Source organism: Mandrillus leucophaeus, unplaced genomic scaffold, assembly GCF_000951045.1.
Source record: "Mandrillus leucophaeus isolate KB7577 unplaced genomic scaffold, Mleu.le_1.0 Scaffold413, whole genome shotgun sequence".
Taxonomy (NCBI): domain Eukaryota; kingdom Metazoa; phylum Chordata; class Mammalia; order Primates; family Cercopithecidae; genus Mandrillus; species Mandrillus leucophaeus.
Window position 1 is genome coordinate 545,320 of NW_012104399.1, and position 23,682 is coordinate 569,001.

At 36.1% G+C, this 23,682-nt stretch overlaps 1 protein-coding gene across 3 annotated transcripts in view; it reads right to left on the reverse strand.

Annotated features, from left to right (window-relative positions):
* SASS6 (spindle assembly 6 homolog (C. elegans)) overlaps window positions 1–23,682 on the reverse strand; it is a 49,165-nt gene that overhangs the window by 24,131 nt on the left and 1,352 nt on the right. Inside the window, exons 2-14 of one of the 3 annotated variants that reach the window (XM_011992524.1) lie at window positions 18,421–18,539; window positions 17,645–17,705; window positions 14,986–15,065; window positions 14,185–14,289; window positions 13,161–13,332; window positions 12,487–12,552; window positions 11,112–11,231; window positions 4,892–5,083; window positions 2,404–2,598; window positions 2,222–2,311; window positions 1,968–2,147; window positions 1,522–1,603; window positions 55–191 (exon numbers count right to left, since the gene is read on the reverse strand). In XM_011992524.1, coding sequence (XP_011847914.1) covers window positions 55–191; window positions 1,522–1,603; window positions 1,968–2,147; window positions 2,222–2,311; window positions 2,404–2,598; window positions 4,892–5,083; window positions 11,112–11,231; window positions 12,487–12,552; window positions 13,161–13,332; window positions 14,185–14,289; window positions 14,986–15,065; window positions 17,645–17,705; window positions 18,421–18,539 — 1,599 coding nt within the window. The remainder of the gene's footprint in view (window positions 1–54; window positions 192–1,521; window positions 1,604–1,967; window positions 2,148–2,221; window positions 2,312–2,403; window positions 2,599–4,891; window positions 5,084–11,111; window positions 11,232–12,486; window positions 12,553–13,160; window positions 13,333–14,184; window positions 14,290–14,985; window positions 15,066–17,644; window positions 17,706–18,420; window positions 18,540–23,682) is intronic. The other 2 variants (XM_011992525.1, XM_011992526.1) reach the window with 2 other exon arrangements.

Consider the following 23,682-nt stretch of genomic DNA (forward strand, 5'->3'; position numbering starts at 1 on the left):
ATTTTTGTTTCAGGAAATTCACTAAGATCATTCATATCTTGTTTTAAATCTTACCACATTCAGGTTAGGAGAAATTCCACTTCTGATTGTGTTGCTGCTAGAATGTGCAGGCGTAGTAGTAGAAGGTCCCAATACATCTTGCTTTCTCACTAGCTGATTTTCATTTAGTTCTTTATTTAACCACGTGATTACTTAAATAAAAGAATAAGAAGCAAGGTAAAGAATTTTCACTGTTTTTATTTTTCTTTTTTTTTTTTTGAGATGGAGTCCCGCTGTGTCTCCCAGGCTGGAGTGCAGTGGCATGATCTCGGCTCACTGCAAGCTCCGCCTCCCAGGTTCACGCCATTCTCCCGCCTCAGCCTCCCAAGCAGCTGGGACTACAGGCGCCCGCCACCGTGCCCGGCTAATTTTTTGTATTTTTAGTAGAGACGGGGTTTCACCATGTTAACCAGGATAGTCTTGATCTCCTGACCTCGTGATCCACCCGCCTCGGCCTCCCAAAGTGCTGGGATTACAGGCTTGAGCCACCGCGCCCGGCCTGTTTTTATTTTTCTAATCATCTTAAACATTTAAAAATTATACTAAGATTTTTTAATTATAAGTTTTTAACTACCCGACATCACAGGAGAGCAATATAGGTTCACCTACATTTTTGTCATTAAAGTTTCTTATTTTAGAAGCTGCCACATAGGACTCCTATTGTATTACTCTCCAAAGCACGTTATTTCTACTAGTCAAGCAATTCTTTGAAAGATTTCACTTCTAGAATATCTTACAGTTTACTTAAAATTCACAATCTTATGTATGATACCCCGTAGTATAAACTGAGAAAATGTTAGTTAAAATCTTAATTTTATGTTTTGGTTTTAAATAATTCATATTGTTATCATTAGGTAAACATAGCAATTTAAAAAAGGAGTAATGAAGAATTTAAACAATAAATTACAGTCAACATTTTAAACAGTTTTAATTGTGGGTTACTGACATATGGGATATGGTTTTCTTTATAAAGATGATTAACTCTTTTACTGGGCAGATGATATAAATTTATAGAAAAGGCATTAAGACACATATTTAAAGCAGAAATTACTTATATATTGGACAATGTCTAGATTTATAATACCTACACTTTTATGAATTCAAATAAAATTTTCAGGTTAAGAATAAAACTATAGCCAAGCATGATGGCTAACACCTGTAAACCTAAACACAGCAATCTGGGAGGCTAAGGCGGGTGGATCACTTGAGCTCAGGAGTTTGAGACCAGCCTGGGCAACGTGATAAAACCTTGTCTCTACAAAAAAAACCCACAAAATTAGCTGAGTATGGTGCTGCACACCTTAGCCCCAGCTACTTGGGGGGCTGAGGTGGGAGGATAACTTGAACCAAAGTGGTGGAGGCTGTAGTGAGCTGAGATCATGCCACTGCACTCCAGCCTGGGTGACAGAGTGAGACTGTGTCTCAAAAAAATAAAAGAATAAAACTACAAACCTAATTTACATTAACATGTAACATACTTACACTTTTCATTATTTTTTAGAAGTTGTTTGCTTTCTTCAAGTTTTTTAACTGTAGCTTCTAATTGTTCTTGTAATTTGCATACCTGAAATATATCAATCATCACAATAAGTCAAGCAAAACAAAGGTTAAATAAAAACTGAAGAATGTATTATTAACTAAATAAATGGTTACCACTAATATTATTAAATGAGCATAAAGGAATTAGCTCAATTATGTAATAAAATATTTACGTGTGTATACAAACACAGACATATATGAGCAATCAAGGTATCTGAATCATAACTAACTTTCCAAACTGAAACAAGTTATTAACATCTACTGAATCTAGTCATGTTCTTTTGTTGAAAAAAAAGGCCAAAGCCATTTGTTAATGTAACAAAGCATGAATTTTAAAAATAAATGAGGAAAAAATACAGTTACAACCAAAAATTTAAAATATTAACTACCTCTTGCTCTTTAATTCGAAGAGACTGTTCAACATCTTGTAATTCCTTTTGTTCCTTTTGTAATTTTTCCTCCTTCTCAGCCAGGAGTTTTTCTTGCTGAATAGTAACTGTATTCTTCAATTTCAACTTACCCATTAAAGTTTTCAGATCCCCCTGTAACTTCTTGATAATTTCATTTGCCTATAAAAGAACTTCATATGTATATTTCTATGTAATCCAATGAAATATTATTCTATAAAATCTTTAAAACAAACCTTTAGAAGTTCTGCAGATAATGATTTTATTGTAGCTTCAAGCTTTCCTAGTTGTACTTGATTTTTCTCACCATTTTCTTCTAAAACCACCTGATATATTTTTTAAAAACATGAATAATTAGGGCATTTGTGTTTACTTATAAATGTGATCATATATTTCTGAGAAAAATTTAAAAGTAGACCTTTTGTTCCTGGATTGTATCAAATGCTTCTTTTGTTCTTAAAACAAGCTGGTCCTTATCCTTGATTTCCTGTTCTAAAACTGCCACTTTTGTTTGTAGCTGATTAATATGCTTTTCTTTCTCGTGGCATTCAGCATCTAGTGTAGAATTCTCTCTTCGCAAAGAGAGGACTTCTTGCTTAGTCCGCTGCAGCTCCTAGAATGGAAAAAGAAAGAAATTATGCATTATGAAAAAGGGAAGTTGCCTTATCGGGTTATTTATAATTAAGATGTCTAACATATTAAAAAAAAGTCTTTAATAATTTTAAAGTTTTAGTACAGATTTTTTTTAAAAACATGAATGTCTTTCTAATGGTATAGTAGCACATATTTGGAATATAATTGTAAAATATTCTACTATCTGATTCAATCAGATCAAGGGAAAATAAAATAATTCTAATTTATGAATAAATTACAGTAACTTTAAAACTTTTAACAATAATTTTCTGATGTCTCCACAACTGATTCCGAGGGTAACCAAGGGTGAGAGCCACAATCTAGAATTAACATTTTTCTTTGTTGTTTACATGTACAGATTGTTTTTTAAAGGCTGATACTCTCCAGTTTATAATCTCCCTTCTTCACGTATTACAAATATCTTTCCATGTCAATAAATGTTAACATTTCCAGATCTCTCTGTTCACTCTTTCAAGCAAAATAAACTACAATTGTTCATTAAAAATAGATTTTTAAAAAATCTACAACAGATCTCTTCCCAATCAGCTAATATTAACCCAAAGGCTGCTGGTATATGAAGTCCAGGATATAGTATTTCTAGATAGTTTTAGTTCTCAACAAAAGTTTCCAAAAATAATTATATGGTATTGTGACTACAGTGGTTTTAGGAGTACAAACTTTAGTTTCAAACAAAATTCAAATCCTGGCTCTTCTACTGTGTGATCTTGGTAATTACTGAAACTCCCTAAATTAAATCTCACTTCCCTCATTTGTAAAACAGAAATAACAAATACTTAATAAATTATTTCATTTAACCTTCATAAAAATTCTTATGTAAAATGCCTAGCATTTTGGTTGGCACACAGTAAAACTCAATAAATGGTAGCAATTGTTATTTTTAGGGCACTACTGCCTAAAAATTCTAACTTAAAACAGATAACTGAATACTCAGCGGTTAAAAAAAAAAGATCCAAGAACTAACAATTTGCAAGTCTTATTAAAATCCTGGAGGAAATATTTTTATTAGATCATATAAAAATCAACATAATGAGGTTCTGTTTATATAATGACCAGTTCCAGGGCTGAGAATGATGAAATCAGAGCATTACACTGAAGCATTTAGACTACCAACGTACCATGAAGTTTCCAGTGCTTTACAACCAGTGTGAAGAGTGTATGCAGGAAAAACTGAAGACATCTATTGTTGGGGCAAAACAATATGAGGATCTGAACACAAAATTGGTAAAGCTTTAGAGCTTCTAAGCATGAGACTGGTAAAATAGAGTTTGAAGTCCTGTGAGCTAGAATTAACACTGGTAACTTTGGTATTTACATATAGACAAAAAAAACTACATATATTTTCTAATAATTCATATGACAATAACATATAATGCTACAAAGAAGCCTGTAATCAATGCCAAAGCAACAACAAATGTGGCACTATAGCAAGATTTAAAAAATTTCTGTGGGGCTTAATACCTAGGTGATGAGTTGATAGGTGCAGCAAACCACCATGGCACATGTTTACCTATGCAACTAACCTGCACATTCTGTACATGTATCCCGGACCTTAAATAAAATAAATAAAATAAAAAATGAAAATTTCTCTGTTGCCTGAAAGAACAAGGTAGCACTAAAGACAGGCAAATAATAGATGAGTTCTAATCCTTGTTCTTCCACTCATTGGCTATGTGACCTTAGGCAACTTATTTAACCTTTCTGTACCTTAGTTTCATCATCTGTAAAATAGGGCTAATAATAGTTCTTACCTTAAATAACTGTTATAACAATAAAATGAGTTAATATATGTAAAGCACTTCAAACAGTACCTAACACAGAGAATGCTCAGTAAGGATTAACTATTATCTTTACCATTACCATTATTACTAGACACTGAATTTCATATAATTGTTTATGTTAAGTAGGCTGAGGAAAAAAAAAAAACCCAGCCCTGTCAACACAGTACCCTATGAAATATAGGTGCTGTGTTACTATTAAAAATACATTAATAAATCTGACAGCTGTGCCAGTAATCTGCTCTCAAGACCCTAACTAAAAATATTCAAGTTTACCTCAGTTCTGTTATGAATTAGGCTTTTTATCAAATTTCAAATTCTCAATTTTCTTCGCACTGCCTGAATGGATTACCCTAACACCACAAGAGAACTCTACAGAGCATCCAGAGGAACACCACCCACACAAGTAACCACATTAAAATAACCAAATCAAAACGTTCTTTTAAACTGGGGGAGAAAAAAACCAATATTCAATACCTCTTCAACACCAGAAAGTTTTGCTTTAAGTTCTCTAATAGTGGAGTCTCCTTTATATTTTCTTTCAGTTAAGTCTTTATTAGCTGCTTCTAACTCAGACAGTCTGTTTTGTAGCTGGTGGATATTTTGTTGATGGAGGATTTCTAAATCTTTTTTCTGTTGTTCATGCTGCCGTTGATATTGAACCTGTGCCTGTTATATAATAAAAATACAGTACCAAAATTAAAAGAAAAAATCAGAAATACAAATACAGAAAGATTTGAACAAAAAAAAATTGTAATTTATTTTTTATTTTTGTAAAATGAGCAAGGTTGGTTCATTAGTCCAAGTCATCTTTACCAACAATAAAATTTGAACATGGTTATAACAGTGCAATATCTACTGCCTGTCTGAATCCTATCACAAACCTATCTTAGTACCATTTTTGTTAACGAACACTATAAAATCCTAAATATCTTTGGAAAATAAAGCATATTTTTGCAGTTATCAAAGTTATACATGCTCTTAAGGGCAAAAAGGAAACACAACCCATAATCACATCCAGAAATCACTCCTAATATTTAGGAGTACTCTCTTCCAATCATTTATATACTTATATTGACATCCACATAAACACACAATACACATATTAAATTTAATGAATATCAAGCTATTTATACAATTTAATCACACTTTATTCCCTTAGCATTTGCACCTTCTCACATCATTAAAAAATTCTTTGTAAAGTCTTTAATAGCTACACAACATTCCATCCATGGCTACTCCATAATTCATTTAACTTCTGCCCTACTATGGACATTTAGTTTCCAATTTTTCACAATTATAAATAAAATGATGATTGATTTTTTTGTACAGACATACATCTAAAATTCAGATTATTTATGATCAATTATAGAATAAAGAATATAAACAAATATAAAGCTTGATATAAGTTCCAAAACTGTATCCCAGAGAAGTTATACCCATTCAAAATTCTTAGCACTAGTACAGGGGAGTCTCTCTCTCATAAAATACCTTAGGAATTTTTACATTACTACTTCAGGAATTTCCTCATTTTTAGAAAGCTGAAAAAGAGAGAAGGAGCAAAGAGAGATAAAATAGGAAGAAGTCCATATAAAATTGAAAATGCAATCTTGGAAGAAAACATTGAAGAAGCAATCAAGAAGAAAAATCAGAGCAAACTGGTAAAGATGCTAACTGTAACTGTCTAAGAAAGTAATCAAAGACACTAAAGACAATAGAGGCCAAAAGCAATGAAAATAAAGAACAGGCTTTTTACTCCAGTGAACATCAGAACCTTGGAGATTTTTGTTTAAAAAAAAAAGTGTGAGAACTAGGATTATAAAGTTTACATTTTCTACTTTGTTCACTTCTGAATCATTTCAATATTTTTAGAAAGAAAATACACTAAAAAATTTCCATTCTGGGCCGGGCACGGTGGCTCAAGCCTGTAATCCCAGCACTTTGGAAGGCCGAGACGGGCGGATCATGAGGTCAGGAGATCGAGACTAGCCTGGCTAATACGGTGAAACCCCGTCTCTACTGAAAAATACAAAAAAACTAGCTAAAAAAAAAAGCGGGCGCCTGTAGTCCCAGCTACTCGGGAGGCTGAGGCAGGAGAATGGCGTAAACCCGGGAGGCGGAGCTTGCAGGGAGCTGATATCCGGCCACTGCACTCCAGCCTGGGTGACAGAGCGAGACTCCATCTCAAAAAAAAAAAAAAAAAAAAAATTCCATTCTGGAGGAAAAAATATTATCATTGGAGGAACAGTTTCAGACTAATAAAGTCCAACAGAAAAGGAGAATTTGTAGAGGTGAAAGCAATATTTTTCAAATGAATATTCTATAGAGGCTTACATCAGAAAAGCACACAGTAGTTTCGGAAGAATATTACATGAGAAAAATGTTTTGGGAATGGAATTATAATGATCTGAATGGGAAAACAAAAATTAAGAAAACATTCTATGAAGTGAAGAAATATAGAAGTCAGAATTAAGAAAATAATATGAGAAATAGAAGGATGATGGGTGATTCTATATGTTGCTAGAACTTTCCTCACAGGAAAAATGCTTCTACAAAGAATTAGTGTAGAAACAAGATTACTCGGTATATTTTTTTAAATGGAGGTATAAAGAAAACATGAGAAATAAGTGTAAACATAAAGAAAAATTAAAAATGCAGGAATCAAATTTGCCTTTTTAAAATGCCGTAAAGATAACACAGATTTAATGTCCACTTGAATAGGTAAGTGACAAATATAGATAATACATTATTCCCTATAACATTTGTAGAAACCATCAGTAATAACAGAAGGCAGTTTACCTGACTCGACAGATTTCTATATAGTCACAAAATTGGCCTAATTTGAGTAACAGCACCCTATGCAGTGGTTATCAAAGTATGGTCCTCTGAACAGAATAATCAGTATCAAGCTAAGAACCTATCAGGAAATCGAGTTCTTGGACTCCACCCCTGACTAACCATACCAAAGACTCTGGGGATGAAGCCCAGCAATCTGCATTCTAATGTACCCTTCAAATGATTCTCATGCACACTAAAGTTTTACATTATCTATTAGCAGGAAGAGAAGTGTTGACCTGGTTATAAAGTCCCAAAGGACTGCCTGACAATCCTATTAGAAAGTGCAATATAGAAATACAAACAAATCCTTCAGTTACTCTGGAGTTTTAAACAAATGCCCTCATGAAGAAAGTTTTAGATCTAACTTATTTCCATGGACAATAGACAAGGAGTACTCCAAAATGACGGAGGGATAGAGTGGAGTAGAGGTTGAAAAACTACTTATTGGACACTATGTTCACTATTTGGATGATGAGTTCAATAGAAGCCCAAACTCTAGCATTATGCAATATACCCAGAAACAAACTTGCACATGTACCCCTGAATCTAACAACAACATCAAGAAGAACAAGAGGAACACAACTTGCTTGAAAATCAAGCCAAAAAAAAAAAAAAAAGCTAGTAAACAGAAATTTGTGAAATGGGGGAGGGGGGAAACAGTGCAGAATTCATTAATGAAATGAACAACTGGTTATTCGAAAACACTAAACAATAGAAAAACCATGTGGTCGCATTAAACAAAACAAATTAAGAACATAAGAGAAATAGTATGGAGATTTTAAAAATCACAAGACAATATGCACGACATTGTACTAATATATTTAAACACACAGATAGTAGCCACGTACAATGGCACACACCAGTAGTCCCTGCTACTCTAGAGGAGCTGAGGCAGGAGGATTGCCTAAACCTAGGAGTCTGAGTGCAGCCTGGGCAACATAGCAATACCTCATCTTCAAAAAAAATAATAATAATAAATTTTTAAAATAAAAACACATAGATGAAACACATGGCTTTTAAAGAAAATATAAATTAGCAAAACTCAAGAAAAAAGAGAAAATTTAAACAGACCAATAATCATGGAGAAAACTGGAAAAGAAAAAGATAAATGCTTCAACTAGGTGCGTGATCCAAATGGTGTTAAATGGCTAATTGTATCAGGTCCTCAAGGTACAGGTTAATTACCTGTTACTTCACTGTTTCAAAGAATAAAGAAAATTGAAAAATGTTCTTATTCATTTCATGAGGCTAGCATAATTCTAATACCATAGTCTATAACCCACAATTGCAATAAGCAAACTATGATGTGCAGGAAAAAGATAATCTCAGATCAAGGTCACTTATGAATATAAATACAAACATCCTGGGCCAGGCATGGTGGTTCACGCCAGTAATCCCAGCACTTCAGGAGGCCAAGGCGGATGGATCATTTGAGGCCCGGAGATAGAGACTAGCCTGACCAACATAGTGAGACTCCATCTCTTAAAAAAAAAAAAAAAAAAAAAAATAGCTAGGCCTAGTGGCCTGTACCACTACTCCAAAGACTGAGGTGGGAGGATTGCTTGAGCCCCGAAGGTTCAGGATGCAGTGAGCTGTGACCGCACCTCACTGCACTCCAGCCTGGGCAACAGAGCAAGACTCTGTCACTAAAAACAAATAAATAAAAATACAAAAATCCCAAGTTAAATAATAGCAAATTGATACAATAGTTTATTAAAAATCACTATGACTATGTAAGTATTATTCTAAGAATGCGAAGATGATTCCACCTTTGGAAACCTATTGTTATAATTTATTACACTATTAAAGGGGAAAAACGACACAATTATTTGGCTAGATCCCAAAACTCATTTTATCTGACTTAGCGCTCTTTGAATTAAAATTCTTAGGTAGCAAGTAAGAAAAGAAAACCCTCTCTCTCAAATGCAAAGCAAACATCATATTTAATGGTGAGATATTTTAGTTATTTACCAAAAAAGACTGGAACAAGATGAAAATTTCACTATTAATTCAGTACTTTTCTGTACAAGAAAAAAAAGGACACTAATCATAGGAAGAGAAAAATTACTATTTTTTATAGTTTATATATCTACCTGGAAAACATAAGATAATCAATTTCAAAACTCTTAGAAACACTATGTAAATTCAGTAAGGTGGTTGGATATGACATTAATATACACTACTGATAAACAATTACAAATTTAACCACAGTGGTATTGGTAGGGAGTGGATGGTCTCATTTATGCAGTAAAAATCTGTAAAGTCCCTAGACAAAAACATTGTTTAACAAGGCTGCAAAAGAAAAAGAGAAAAGAGAAAAAGGGAGAGAGATAAAGAGTAAAAAAGTCTGTTTTCAACAAATAAGACCTTAATAAATGAAGAGCTATATCTCTCCACTGAACGAGAAAATGAGATTAGTTCTTAACAACAGTCCAAAGACAAGCCCAAGTACATAAAGAAATTTAGTATGTGATAAAGGTACTACCGGGCACAGTGGCTCATGCCAGTAATCTCAGCACTTTGGGAAGCCGAGGAAGGAGGATCACTTGAGGCCAGGAGTTCAAGACCAGCCTGGGCAACATAGTGAAACCCCATCTCTACAAAAAAAATTTTTAAATCAGCCAGTGTGGTGACACATGCCTGTAGTCCCAGCTACTCGGGAGGCTGAGGCAGGAGAACGGCGTGAACCCAGGAGGTGGAGCTTGCAGTGAGCCAAGATCGCACCACTGCGCTCCAGCCTGGGAGAGAGCATGGGACTCCATCTCAAAAAAAATAAATAAAAATAAAAAATAAAAATGCTTATCTTCACAAAAAATATAAGAAATATAAACTAAAACTAGTACTACCTTAAGATCAGGTGGCAAATATTAAGAATTAAGAAGGCAGCAGGGCACAGTGGCTCATGCCTATAATCCCAGCACTTTGGAAGGCCGAGGTGGGTAGATCATCTAAGGTTGGGAGTTCAAGACCAGCCTGACAAACATGGAGAAACCCCATCTCTACTAAAAATACAAAATTAGCTGGGCGTGGTGGCACATGCCTGTAATCCCAGCTACTCGGGAGGCTGAGGCAGGAGAATCGCTTGAACCCGGGAGGCGGAAGTTGCAGTGAGTCGAGATTGTGCCATTGCACTCCAGCCTGGGCAACAAAAGCAAAACTCCGTCTCAAAAAAAAAAAAAAAAAGAAAGAATTAAGAAGGTTCAAAACAATGTCAAGAATATGGGGAAATAAGGATCCTTATACACTACCTTATCTTTGGGATTTCATTTGGTTTAACTTTTTTGGGTGGCAAATTTGCAGTGTCCATCAATATTTTATATAGGTATGTTGCAGTTTCACTTCTAGAAACTAAGAGTGCTTGTTGCAGTATTGCTTAAAATAACCAAAATTTTGAAGCATTTAAATGACCACCATTCGGGTAAGTAGTTAAATAATTTAAGTTAACCCAAAATGAATACTCTGCAGGAATATCTTAACTGATATAGAATGGTATCCTATTAAGTGAAGAAAAAGTTACAATCAATATATCCAACAAGATCCCATTAGTATAGAACAAAACCAAAAACCCATAAATGGGCACATATATAAACAACATAATTTACAGTTATACGTTTATAAGCAAATATTTATAAATTGCATATTATTTACATATACATAGAGAAAAGTCTAAAAAAAATACATCAAAATGTTTATAGATTATCTCTGGGTACTAAGACTTTGAAAGATAGAACTTTTATTTTCATTTTATATACTTCTGCAATGTTTGGAAAATTTAAAGCAAGCATTTATTACTTTAAAAATTAACAAAATGACCAACAGCAATAAAAGATATTTTTTCAGTTTCCTTTAATGTTCTTACCTGCAAGGCTTTTTCCTTTTCATTTGTCAGTTCCTGAGAATGCTTGTTTGTCAAGGCTGCTGTATGTGATGCCCATTCATTCCGTAACTTATCTAATTCTTGTTTTTTTTCTGCTAATGTCTACATTAGAGTTTAACACAAAACATTAAGATAATCTCCTTAATATGTAATACTTCTGATTAGAATATACCAATATTTACAAGGATATTAAAGAAAACAAAATTATAGCTTTTCAGGACATGTTCAAAGCCTTTTCCTACACAAAATTTTTTAATTTTAGGAAATCAACATCAGAATAAAAACAATCTTAGACCCAAAACGGCCCACAGGTCAAGATAAACTATCTTTTAATTAAAGCTTTTAATTAAATCTGGCTCTTTACCACCCAATAAAGAGGGGTAGGGGGAAGCAAGTTGATTACAAGAAACAGTTCACTTACATATAAAACCCAGTAACATCGCCCTGTGGGCCACATTGTGCAGGGGTATTTTCTGCATGAGGCCATGCAGATTATCAGATACCAATATGGTTAGGATGTCTGTCCCCTCCAAGTCTCATGTTCAAACGTAATCCCCAACAGTGGAGGCAGGGCCTGTGGAAGGTGATTGGATCATAGGAACAGTCCCTCATGAATGGTACAGTACCATTCCCTTGGTGGTAAGTGAGTTGTCACCCTGTTAGTTCATATGAGATCTGGTTGTTCAAAAGCATGTGGTACTTCCATTCTCACCATGTGACACACCTGTTCCTCTTTGCCTTCAGCCATGACTGTAAACTTCCTCAGGCCCCCATTAGAAGCCAAGCAGATGTTGGTGCCATGCTTGTACAGCCTACAGAACTATGAGCCAATTAAATTTATTTTCTTTATAAATTACCCAGTTTCAGATAGTTCTTTAAACCAAAGCAAGAACAAGCTAAAACAGATACTCTTGGCCTTCAATTTCATGGACTAGGGCAGAAATATTGTAGCTATGACTAAAATGATGCTAACCCTGTCAGAGGAATTAATTCTATACACAGCAAAGAAAGGGAAAGGTTTAGAGCATAGGAACTGAAAAGTCATTTAGGCCAGAGGAATGAGGCGATAAGTGGGGAGCGGAGAACCAATATGTTACAGAAATATACACATCTTATTTAATGAAGACTCGAGGGGACATATCGGGGATACAGAAATGTTTGTGTGAAGTCAAGTATGTACAAGAGAAAGTATCAGATTAAGATAATTAAGTGGTAGCTGAAGGGTGGCAAAGAGGAGAGGAAATTCAATGGAAGCATGATTTGAAAGAAAATACATAAAAGCTTGGAACTGAGTCAAGGAAGCAATTCAGCGCCAATATCTGGATGACTTACAAAGACAAAGTGAAATTCGAATTACCTTTTGTGTAAAGTCCAGTTGCCTAGTAGCATCATCTAGTGATTGCATCAATGATAATTTTTCTTCCTATTCATAAAAATAACAAAATTACACAGTTTACAATGTAATCATCTATAGCCATGCTACTCAAAGTATAGCATCAGCATCATCCTGGAAGCCTGTTAGAAATGCAGATTCTTAGGCTCCATCTCAGACCTAAATCATTTTAAACAAGATCCCCAGATAATTTAAAGTTTGAGATGCACTGATCTATAGTATTTGACTAGAAAGATTCTAAAACTCAAGCAGCATCCCTATGTTGTTTCCTTGTGCCATATAGCACTTTGTAATTGTCAAGACATTTCCACATATCTTATCTCATTTAAGATTGGCTACATAGGGTAGCTATTTCCATACACGTCTACCAGCTGATGAAACCATGACAGAAGAGTTTAAGTGACCTGTCCAAAATCACACATGATTGGTAAAAACCCTGGGACCTAAGCTTCTCAATTCCTGGTCCAGATCCATCCCCACTATACCCTGACTAAATAAAAAACAGTAAAATAAATTCATTATATATCATAAAACTTTATTCAGAAAGCAAAAATTTATGGCACCGTATCTCTTCAACAATTTATCAAAGACCATTGATACTTATTTTGTTAAAACAATAACTTAAATTTAAATCTTACCTTGCTACATTTCAAACAGCCTGCTAGAAATTTCTTTATCTCCACATCATTTCCAGGTAAAAGTTTGAGTGAGAGGTGAGTAAGATGCTTAAAAGGATTTGTCTCTACCACATTTAAAAATGCGGGTGAGTTATCCAAAATAGCTGCTGGAGAAACTAACTGTAGCAAAAATCTGTGAAAAGAAAATGTTACATTATAACACACTTAGGAGATAGTGAAAATCTCTCACTGAATCAGAAGCTTCTCTACTTAGAAAGCTCAGGAAAGGGAGCACATTGAAATAATAGGGACCAATGTGAAAGGACTCCCAATCGTAAAAGATAAGATAAATTGGGCAAAAAAAAGATTGACTGAAACATAGTGACTATATAAAAGTCCATGAGTTCATGAGAAACAAATGAGAGAGAAAGCAAAAACTAAAAACAAAAATTCACTGAGTGCCAGAAAAGTAGACTACCAGCTCTTTACTCTAAAAAATTGACAATTTAAATGCAATAATTAAGCATTTATCCTTTATGAATTTTCTGAGTAATCAAATAGCCCTAATTGCTGAGGAAAAGTTCTTTATAGAATAATTATACTTAATATAGAAAAAATGATAGAAAAGCATCATTTTGTTCTTCCTAATGAAATAACTGATTCAACAACAATCGTCAACTGATAAAGCCAGTAAGTAAAAGGTTGATGGTGAACTTTACAATAAAGGAATCAGGCATTAGCATCATACACACATACAATCTTAGTCTTCCCTTTTTCCAAGTTCATTATATAAAAAACAAATATTTGATGCTGCCAAATATTTCGGATAACTTTAGTGCCTCTGTCAAGACATGAAAATTAAGAAATATTTCTGATTTTAATCAAGATGCCTTAAAATCTGAGATTTAATTGAGGCCTAACCCCAGTTCTGAAAATAAACAGGGATATTCATAATAAATGGAAAAGATTTTGCCATCAACTTGTGTTTCAAAGAAGAGTCTGTCTTGAATTAAATTTAATAATGTAGTGTTCTCATGTAACTTACCTTGGAATTTCTTTGGCATGTTCTTGAGTACATTGCTGAAGGAGATCTATAAATTTTTGTGGGAAAGCTAAGAAGTCTACCAGAAGACCTTGCTGGAATTTTAAACTATACAGAAGAAAGGAAAAGAAATTTTTTAAAAATTTAATTACTTTGTTTTGGTTTTTGAGACAGAGTCTCGCTCTGTCACCCAGGCTGGAGTGAAGTGGTGCAATCTTGGCTCACTGCAACCTCTGCCTCCTAGGTTCAAGAGATTCTCCTGCCTTAGCCTCCTGAGTAGCTGGGATTACAGGCATGTGCCACCACACCCAGCTAATTCTTGTATTTTTAGTTAAGACAGGGTTTCACTATGTTGGTCAGACTAGTCTCGAACTCCTGACCTCATGATACGCCCTCTTTGGCCACCTAAAGTGCCAGGATTACAGGCGTGAGGCACCGCGCCCAGCCAATTACTATCTTTAATTATAATTAGCATCCTGAAGGATTCTTTTTTTTATTTACTAATCTTTGTTATAATCAAGAACTAAGCTAAGGAACTCTGATTTTCACAGAATTTATTCAATGGGAAAAAAAATCAATAAATTCAGCAAAAGCTTCAAACTTCACAAGTGTTTTAAGCAGAATTCTAATAACCCACAAAATGTTTATTTTCCAAAACACCCTAAGTAAATACAGTACAAATAGCCCAATATTCCCAAAGTAACTAAATCTAACATGTAGGTATGTGTTTAAAGAGAACAGTACCAATAAAACTTAGAAATTTATTCTTTCATTAAATATAAGATCAGAAAAAAATTCAGTTACCTTTGAAAATCTTCCTCAGATATAACAAGGTTATATAAAAAAAATGGATCCGTGTCATCAGTCAGACGAATAACTAAGTCCTGAAAGAAAGTTTGTTGTTTTTAAATGTTTTTACTAGATCTGGCTTTTTGAGTAATTTCTTCCTTCTCAGAAGTAAAAAAAATCCAACAACATCAGTGTATCATAGTTATATTGCAGACAGCTTTGTTTTTTAGTGCTGCTGATTTTTTATTAGTCTTTACAGAGTTAGAATCTTAAATAGGGGTAGACATTCTGCTCTTCGAGAACCACATGGAGGTGTGTAAAAGTTAGGTAAGTGCTAGGAGTTGAAAGTTTAGGAATATCCTCCTATCAGAGGCTTGGGGAATTTAGACCCAGTCCTTGCTACACCGTAACATGATGACAAAAATTTTCTTTACCACTGAACATACCACATTCAATTTTATTTTTAGTTTCCCTTAAAATTAACTGGTATAGCATTTCAAAAGTGGCAAATATATCAGCAGAACTGACAATAATCCACACTAGAAAAAAGAAAGCTTCTGTCTCTCAGAAGACAGGGGTATCAGGTAATACATTGCCAGGTTTCTTCCAAAGGGCCTATTCTCTCCTAAACCAGGTGGCCACTGACATGGAATCCCATCTGTTTTCAGTCTCAAATGAAGTAGGTACCTTTCATAAAGACCACTTTCCAGGTAGCTAAGTGTACATAGTGTGGGAGATCATCGTAACAGCTAGAGCTCACAAAAAGTACACCAAAATTATGTACCAGAGAACACTGGTGAAAGAAAAACAGCATTAGTTACAAGATGAGGTAAAACTAATAAAGAACTGGGCATTAAGGTTAATAACACATTTGAAATAAAATCTCTACTCATAGCTACTAAAGAAATGCTAAGATCCTAGAAAAATCTAAACCACTTATGCACAAAGCTAGAAAATGAAGTAGTATAGCAGGCATGAGGAATAACATGTAAGAAATATAATATATAATCTTCACCCTGGAAAACTAGTAATTTAGGCACCTGCTCTGCCTCAGAATGCCTTGTTCTTAAGCAGCTTCTATTTAAGTACTTCCTGAAATTCACCCAGGAGGCTACTTAAAAAACCAAAGGTAATACTAATACTACTAGGTCCCTGAACGTGTTCAGGGAAAGCTATGGCACACAGAAAACAGATGCTATAGTTCGTGATTTTTTTTGACATGGGGTCTCGCTCTGTCGCCCAGTCTGGGTTGCAGTGGCACTATCACAGGTCACTGCAGCCTCAACCTCCCAGGCTCAAGTGATCCTTCCAGCTCAGCCTCTCAAGTAGCTGGAACTACAGGAGTATGCCACCACCTTCAGCTAATTTGTGTATTTTTTTGTAGAGATGGGATTTCACCATGTTGCCTACATTGATCTCAAACTCCTGGCTCAAGCAATCTGGCTTCAGCCTTCTAAAGTGCTAGGATTACAGGTGTGAGGCACTGCCCTTGGCACAGATGCTGTATTTCTTAGTCCTCTGTTCCATTGGTCCCCAACCTTTTTGGCACTAGAAACCAGTTTTGTAGAAGACAATTTTTCCAAGAACTAGGGGGTGAAGGATGGTTTCAGGATGAAACTTCCACCTCAGATCAGGCATTAGATTCTCATAAGGAGCATACAGCTGAGATCCCTTGCATGTACAGTTCGCAATAGGGTTTACACTCCTATGAGACTCTAATGCCACTGCTGATCTGACAGGAGGCGGATCGTAGGAGGTAACGATCTCTTGCCCACCTGCCACTCACCTCCTGCTGTGCAGCCCAGCTCCTAACAGGCCACAGACAGTACCAGTAAGTGGCCAGGGGGTTGGGGACCCCTGCTCTATTCTATGTTCTTAGTTCTGTTAATGACTCACACTTTTGAAGGTTATATGAGACTGATACTCTAAATGCCTCTCTTCAAAATGTAAAGTAAAAGAGTCACAAATATCTCCCCGTAGTATTTTGGTTTACTGTTTTTACATTTACACCACGAAATGCCAATTCTATAAGGCAGCTGTGTGTGTGTGTGTGTGTGTGTGTGTGTGTGTGTGTGCGCGCGCGCACATATGACCAACAGCAATAAAAGGTATTTTACGTGTGTGTGTGTGTGTGTGTGTGTGTGTGTGTGTGTATATGCAACTTACAAGTGCACTGGGCAAATCTAAGGAGACTGTCACCCCAACCCCCAATTCTTCATGTATGTTTTAGAAATATATAGTATAGGCCGGATCACGAGGTCAAGAGATCGAGACCATCCTGGCCAACACGGTGAAACCCCGTCTCTATTAAAAATACAAAAATTAGCTGGGCGTGGTGGTGCACGCCTGTAGTCCCAGCTCCTCAGGAGGCTGAGGCAAGAGAATTGTTTGAACCTGGGAGGCGAGTGAGCCGAGATCATGCCACAGCACTCCAGCCTGGCAACAGAGCAAGACTACATCTCAAAAAAAACAAACAAAAAAAGAAATACATAGTATAATTATCCTTCAGTTGTTTTCTCAGTAGATTCCACCACCCTTGATTTGCAACAGTTACAAAATAGCCCAAAATGTAAAAGCAAAATAAATGCAATAAAAGATGTCACATTCTTAAAGAACAAAACTAATTATCTACAACGTACCTAAATGATATTTCAAAAAAGAACTAAATACCAACCTTTCTGTGAACTGGATTAGAAACTGATTGTAGTTCAATGCTCATTCTTATACTTACTCTCCTGTATGAAAAGACATACCCAACCATCAGAAACATTCACATGAAATGAGTTATCACTATCTTTTGTATTAACTAAAGTTTTCAGTCTTAAGCGACAAGACTTTCCACAGATGTTCTCTAACTTACGAAGAGAAGTTTGAAAAGCACACTGGATTTAAAGCTTAATGTCTTGTTGTTCCACTAGTGAGTAATCTAGCAGTGTTTAACCTAAAACTAAATTTTTCTCACTTGTAATATGGGGATATTGTGAGGAATAAATAAAATAAACACTGTGGAGAGTCTAGCACTAGCCTGATATATGACTTTGCTGCCCTGATTGTAAAATAACATCTACTGAAAGACAAACCATCAATTTAGTAACTTTTCAACTGTAAAATGCGGACGTTTTGAGGACTAAATGAGGTAACAACCTCGTATATCCTTACTGCCCTGATTCTAAAATAACATCTAGAAAGACAAACCACCAATTTAGTAACAACTTTTCACATTAAAAAATTACCATGTCAAGTGATTAAACTGATTTATGAGAGACTGATTCCATTTTAAAAACTTAGTATGTGGCCTGTTGCAGTGGCTCACATCTGTAATCCTGGCACTTTGGGTGGCTGAAGCAGGCAGATCACTTGAGGTCAAGAGTTGGAAACCAGCCTGTTCAACATGGCAAAACCTCATCTCTACAAAAAATACAAAAACCAGCCAGGAGTAGTGGCACCCACCTGTAGTCCCAGCTATTTGGGAAGCTGAGATGGGAGAAATGCTGGAACCTGGTAGGCAGAGGCTGCAGTGAGCCAAGACTGCACCACCGCATACCAGGTCTGGGCAACAGAGTGAGACCCTGTCTCAAAAAAAAAAAAAAAATTAAAATATAAAACTTAATATGTGAAGTAATATTAGAATGCTTTGAATGTTTAAAATCAAGGAAATAACCTATTCCCTACACTTACGCATACAAAAACGTATTTTCACATCCACGAATTAAATCTGCTTAATATATTCTTTATGTAATATAACCATAGAAGTACTATCAACAAGTTTACTACACCTATCCTTGAGTAAAGTAACTCTAAGCCCTGAGAGAGAGAGCCCAGTGTTCCACATCCTATGCTGTATCTTAGAGAATCCAGAATTGGACAGAGGTATGTAAGTGAAAGTGCTCATAAACATTAATCAAATAGAGCACAAATGTTTATATAATTCAGGAAATAAAGGGAGAAATTAGTAAAAAATATCTATGCACAAGTACTTCTCAAACTATTCTACCAGAATTAAATAACAATGGCTTTCCTTTGATGTGCAGATAGGAAAAAAGTAAACTAACAAATAGAATTTGTTCAATTTTAAGTTTTTCTTCTAAGGACTTCTTTTAAACCTTTTCCACACTATTGCTTATCTATTACACAAGTAAAAAGTATAAACAGCAATTGAGTATTGATAGAAAAATTTGGAAACAGTTGATCAAGGCTAGATTCAACTGTTTAGATTTTTTAATGCTGACTTGTAATTTTATATGGGCTTAAAATGTGTCATTTTGGTTAAGTTTCTTGTTGAACATATGATTGGATGCTAAATCTCCATTTGTACAATAAGATTAAACGTTACCTCATAACTTGTATCTGTTTTCTGAAAAGGAACAAGAAGCACTAATTTACACCACAGAGAGGAAGAATTATTTTCAAAACAAGAGAATACACTGTTCCTATCTTTCTAGTATCTAAAGCAACGTATGTGAAACAGATCAGAGTGTTACTCCAATTCCATTTAAGCTTTCCCGAGCTGGGCAGTGCCTCCCACCTGTAATACTGGCTACTTCAGAGGCTGAGGCAGGAGGATAGCTCTACATCATTGTGTTTGGTTTTCATCTTCTGAAGTTTTCTCTAATATAAATGCCATAGTGGTATGATACTGCAGTTGATGTTTAACTTTTTATGATGCTTTACGTTTTATTTATTTTTATTTTACTTATTTGTTTTTTGAGACAGTCTCGCTCTGTCGCCCAGGAGCACTCCAGCCTGGGGCCAGGCTGGTGTGATCTTGGCTCACTGCAACCTCCGTCTCCCAGGTTCAAACAATTCTCCTGCCTCAGCCTCCTGAGTAGCTTAGATTACAGGGGCACACCACTGCACCTGGCTAATTTTTGTATTTTTAGTAGAGATGGGGTTTCGCCGTGTTGGCCAGGCTGGTCTCAAACTCCTGACCTCAAGTGATCTGCCCACCTCAGCCTCCCAAAGTGATGGTATTACAGGCGTGAGCCACCGCACCTAGCAGGTGCTTTATGGTTTTAAAAGTCCTGTCATACTTCATATATCTGCAAAAAGTACAAGAAGAGTCCATTTATTAAAATGTTTACATAATCCTGGAAGAGTTACACTACTATGACAATTTGCCAATCATATTAATGATATTGTTGCATATATTCCAAATGCCTATATACATTAGATGTTGAAAGAAAAAAGGGAAGGCCTATAAGTGAAACGTATTCCCCATGCTTAGTTAAAAAACATCCCTAGAAATATGTTATAGAAAAATACAAGCTTTCAGAGGATATGCTAACTAAAATCACAAATCTTATTTTTTCCCTTATAATGGAAATGTCATAAGAGCAATATAAAACAATAAAAACTCAATAAAATGTTATTTCTCATCTCAATAGATGTCATACTCTGAACAAAGCATAAATCTACATAACATCCTCCCTGACATTAGATTTAGCTATGAGTTCTTTTAAATAAAAAGTATGCTAAATATCAGGCATGCTTTAGCAGAAATGGATTCTAGGCCATCTCTGCCACCCAGTAACTGTGACCTTAAACTATCAATCAAACAAATAACAGGTACTTTAAGCCAGGTATTGTGCCAGGTGCTAGGGATACAAACAGAAATAAACATGGTCCAGGGGCCTGGCGCAGAGGCTCACATCCGTAATCCCAGCATTTTGGGAAGCTGAAGTGGGAGGATCGTTTGAGTTCAAGACCGGCATGGGCAACATAGCAAAATCCTATCTCTACAAAAAATTTCTAAAATGAGACAGGCATGGTGGTACATGCCTGTAGTTTCAGCTACTCTGAAGGCTGAAGCAGGAGGAGAGCTTAAGCCCGAGAGTTTGAGATTACAGTTAGCCACGATTATGCCACAACGCTCTAGCCTGGGCAACAGAATGACAGCCTCTCTCTACAAAAATAAAAAAAAAAAGAAAAATAATTTTTGGGCATAGGATGACAGAAACAAAAAAAAAACATAGTTTCTGTCCTCAAATTGAGATGAGATTAATGACTTTTCCCTAGATTTGCTTCTGATTGCATTTTAGGGAGGGAAGGGTTACCAACACTTACTGAGTACCTGCCAGGTATTTTACATATACCATCTTATTTAACAATAATCTTGGTAAGTAAATATTATCTGTTTTACAAAAGAACTTAACGCCCAAATAATGGTTTAAGGTCACATTACAGAGCCCAAATGAAAACTCAGATCTTTCACCTACACCACACTAATACATGAACAATGGCAATTCATTTCAACTTAGGCGACTTTGAAGGGTCCTTATAGTGAAAGGATTTAAGACACACCTGAAAGTTATTAAAGAAAAAAGCATTTGAGGCACAAAGAACAGCAGGGGTAATAGTACAGAGTGAGTATCAGGCACGTTCGGAAGGTAACAAGAATGCTTGTAAGACTTTTATATTGGAGAGATAAGTTTAGGACACAAAATTAAAAAGGCAGATTAGTGTTAAATCATGGGCATCAAAATTTTACGTAATTTTCCATCAGATGAAGTTCCCTGATCATTACCACTGTCTTCAACTGAATTTCCTTCTTCTTTGACTTTAGTGTACTTATATTACTTCATGCATTTGTAACACATTAACACCTAAAATTTAGTGAACATTTATTATGTTCTAGTCACTGTTGGAAGCACTTTATACGTAATAATTCATTCCATTCTCATAATACCATGAAGTAGGTACTGTTATTACCATCAGCTTAAAGATGAGACACAGAGAAGGAAATTGTACAAGATCAGTCAATAAGTGGCAGAACTGGGACTCAAACCCAGGCAATCTGGCTCCAGAGCCTGAATTCCTAATCTGTGCTATGGTGCCTGTCCAAGGAAAATCTTTTTATTTCCCCTATTAAAATGTGAGTTCCCTGAGGGACAGAATGAAAACAGGTTTTTGTTGGCTTTTCTTGTTGTTGGGGATGGGGAGGGGGGTGCATATTCACATCCTCCACACGTAGGACAGTTCCTGAGACACAGTAGACATTTGCCAATATTTGTTGAGCTGAACTGGCCTCAAATACTCAACCAAGGCGTCTGGGCTGGGTGTGGTGGCTCACGCCTATAATCCCTGCATTTTGGGAGGTTGGGGTGAGAGGATCACTTGAGCCCAGGCGTTCAAGACCAGCCTGGGCAACACAGGGAGACCCCATCTCTATTTAAAAAAAAAAAAACAACAGTCAGGCGTGGTGGTATGTGCCTGTAATTGCAGCTACTCAGGAGGCTAAGGTTGGGGGAACCCTTGGGTCCGGGAGGTCAAGGCCGCAGTAAGCTGTAATTGTGCTACCATACTCCTGTCTGGACAACCGTGAGACTCTGTCTAGGGAAAAAAAAAAAAAAGAGAGAGAGAGAGAGAGAGTCTGGGGTGTTCTTTCTATAGGTCAAGGATCACCAAATTATTCTGTAAAGGGCCAGATAGCAAATATTTTAGGCTTTGCAGGCCATAAGGTCTCTGTCACAATTACTCACCTCTACCCTTCCTGTGCAAAAGCAGCTACGATTTGTAAACAAATGAGCGTGGTTGTGTTCCAAGAAAAGTTTATTTACGAAAACAGTGAGACATCTGGCCCATGTGCTCCAGTTTGCTGACCCCTACTATACAGATAATAGGAATATATTAAAGGTTTCTAAGCAGGGAAATTGAGTTTTAAGATTAACTGTGATGGCAATGTAACCAGAAAGAGACCATCTAGGAGTTTCCATATTGAAACCAAAGTCATGGCCCCCTTTATCTTTCTATAATCATTCTAAAACAGTGTTATCCAATGGAGATACAATGCAAGCCACAAACGTGAGCCAGATACGTAATTTTAATTTTTTTCATTTTTTTTTTTTTTTTCAGAGACAGGGTCTCACTCTGTCACCCAGGCTGGAGTACAGTCGCGCAATCACAGCTCACTGTAACCTCAAGCTTAGGCTCAAGCAATCCTCCCGCCTCGGCCTCCTAAAGTGCTGGGACCACAGGTGTGAGCCACCACACCTAGCCTACTTTTAAATTTTCTAGAAGTCACATTTTAAAAAAAACTTTTAGGCCGGGCGCGGTGGCTCAAGCCTGTAATCCCAGCACTTTGGGAGGCCGAGACGGGCGGATCACGAGGTCAGGAGATCAAGACCATCCTGGCTGACACGGTGAAACCCCGTCTCTACTAAAAAAATACAAAAAACTAGCCGGGCGAGGTGGCGGGCGCCTGTAGTCCCAGCTACTCGGGAGGCTGAGGCAGGAGAATGGCGTGAACCCGGGAGGCGGAGCTTGCAGTGAGCTGAGAGATCCGGCCACTGCACTCCAGCCTGGGCGACAGAGCGAGACTCCGTCTCAAAAAAAAAAAAAAAAAAAAAAAAAACTTTTAAAAGCAGGTGAATTAGTATATACTATATACTAATATATAATAGTATAACAATACATTATTACTGTTAATAATACATTGTATTTAACCTAATATACCCAAAAATATTGCCATTTAACACATAATATAAAAACTGAGATATTTTACATTCTTTTTTCATAGTAAGTCTTAAAAATCCAACGTGCATTTTCAAACGTAAAGCACAACAATTCAGATAAGCCCCATTTCAAGTGTCTAATAACCACATGTGGCTAGTGGTTACCATACTGGACAGCACTAAAAGAATGATCAACTAAACCTACAGATCTCCATATGCTGGTTTTGGCACCATCTCCTCGACCGGCTTGCCACTGATTTTT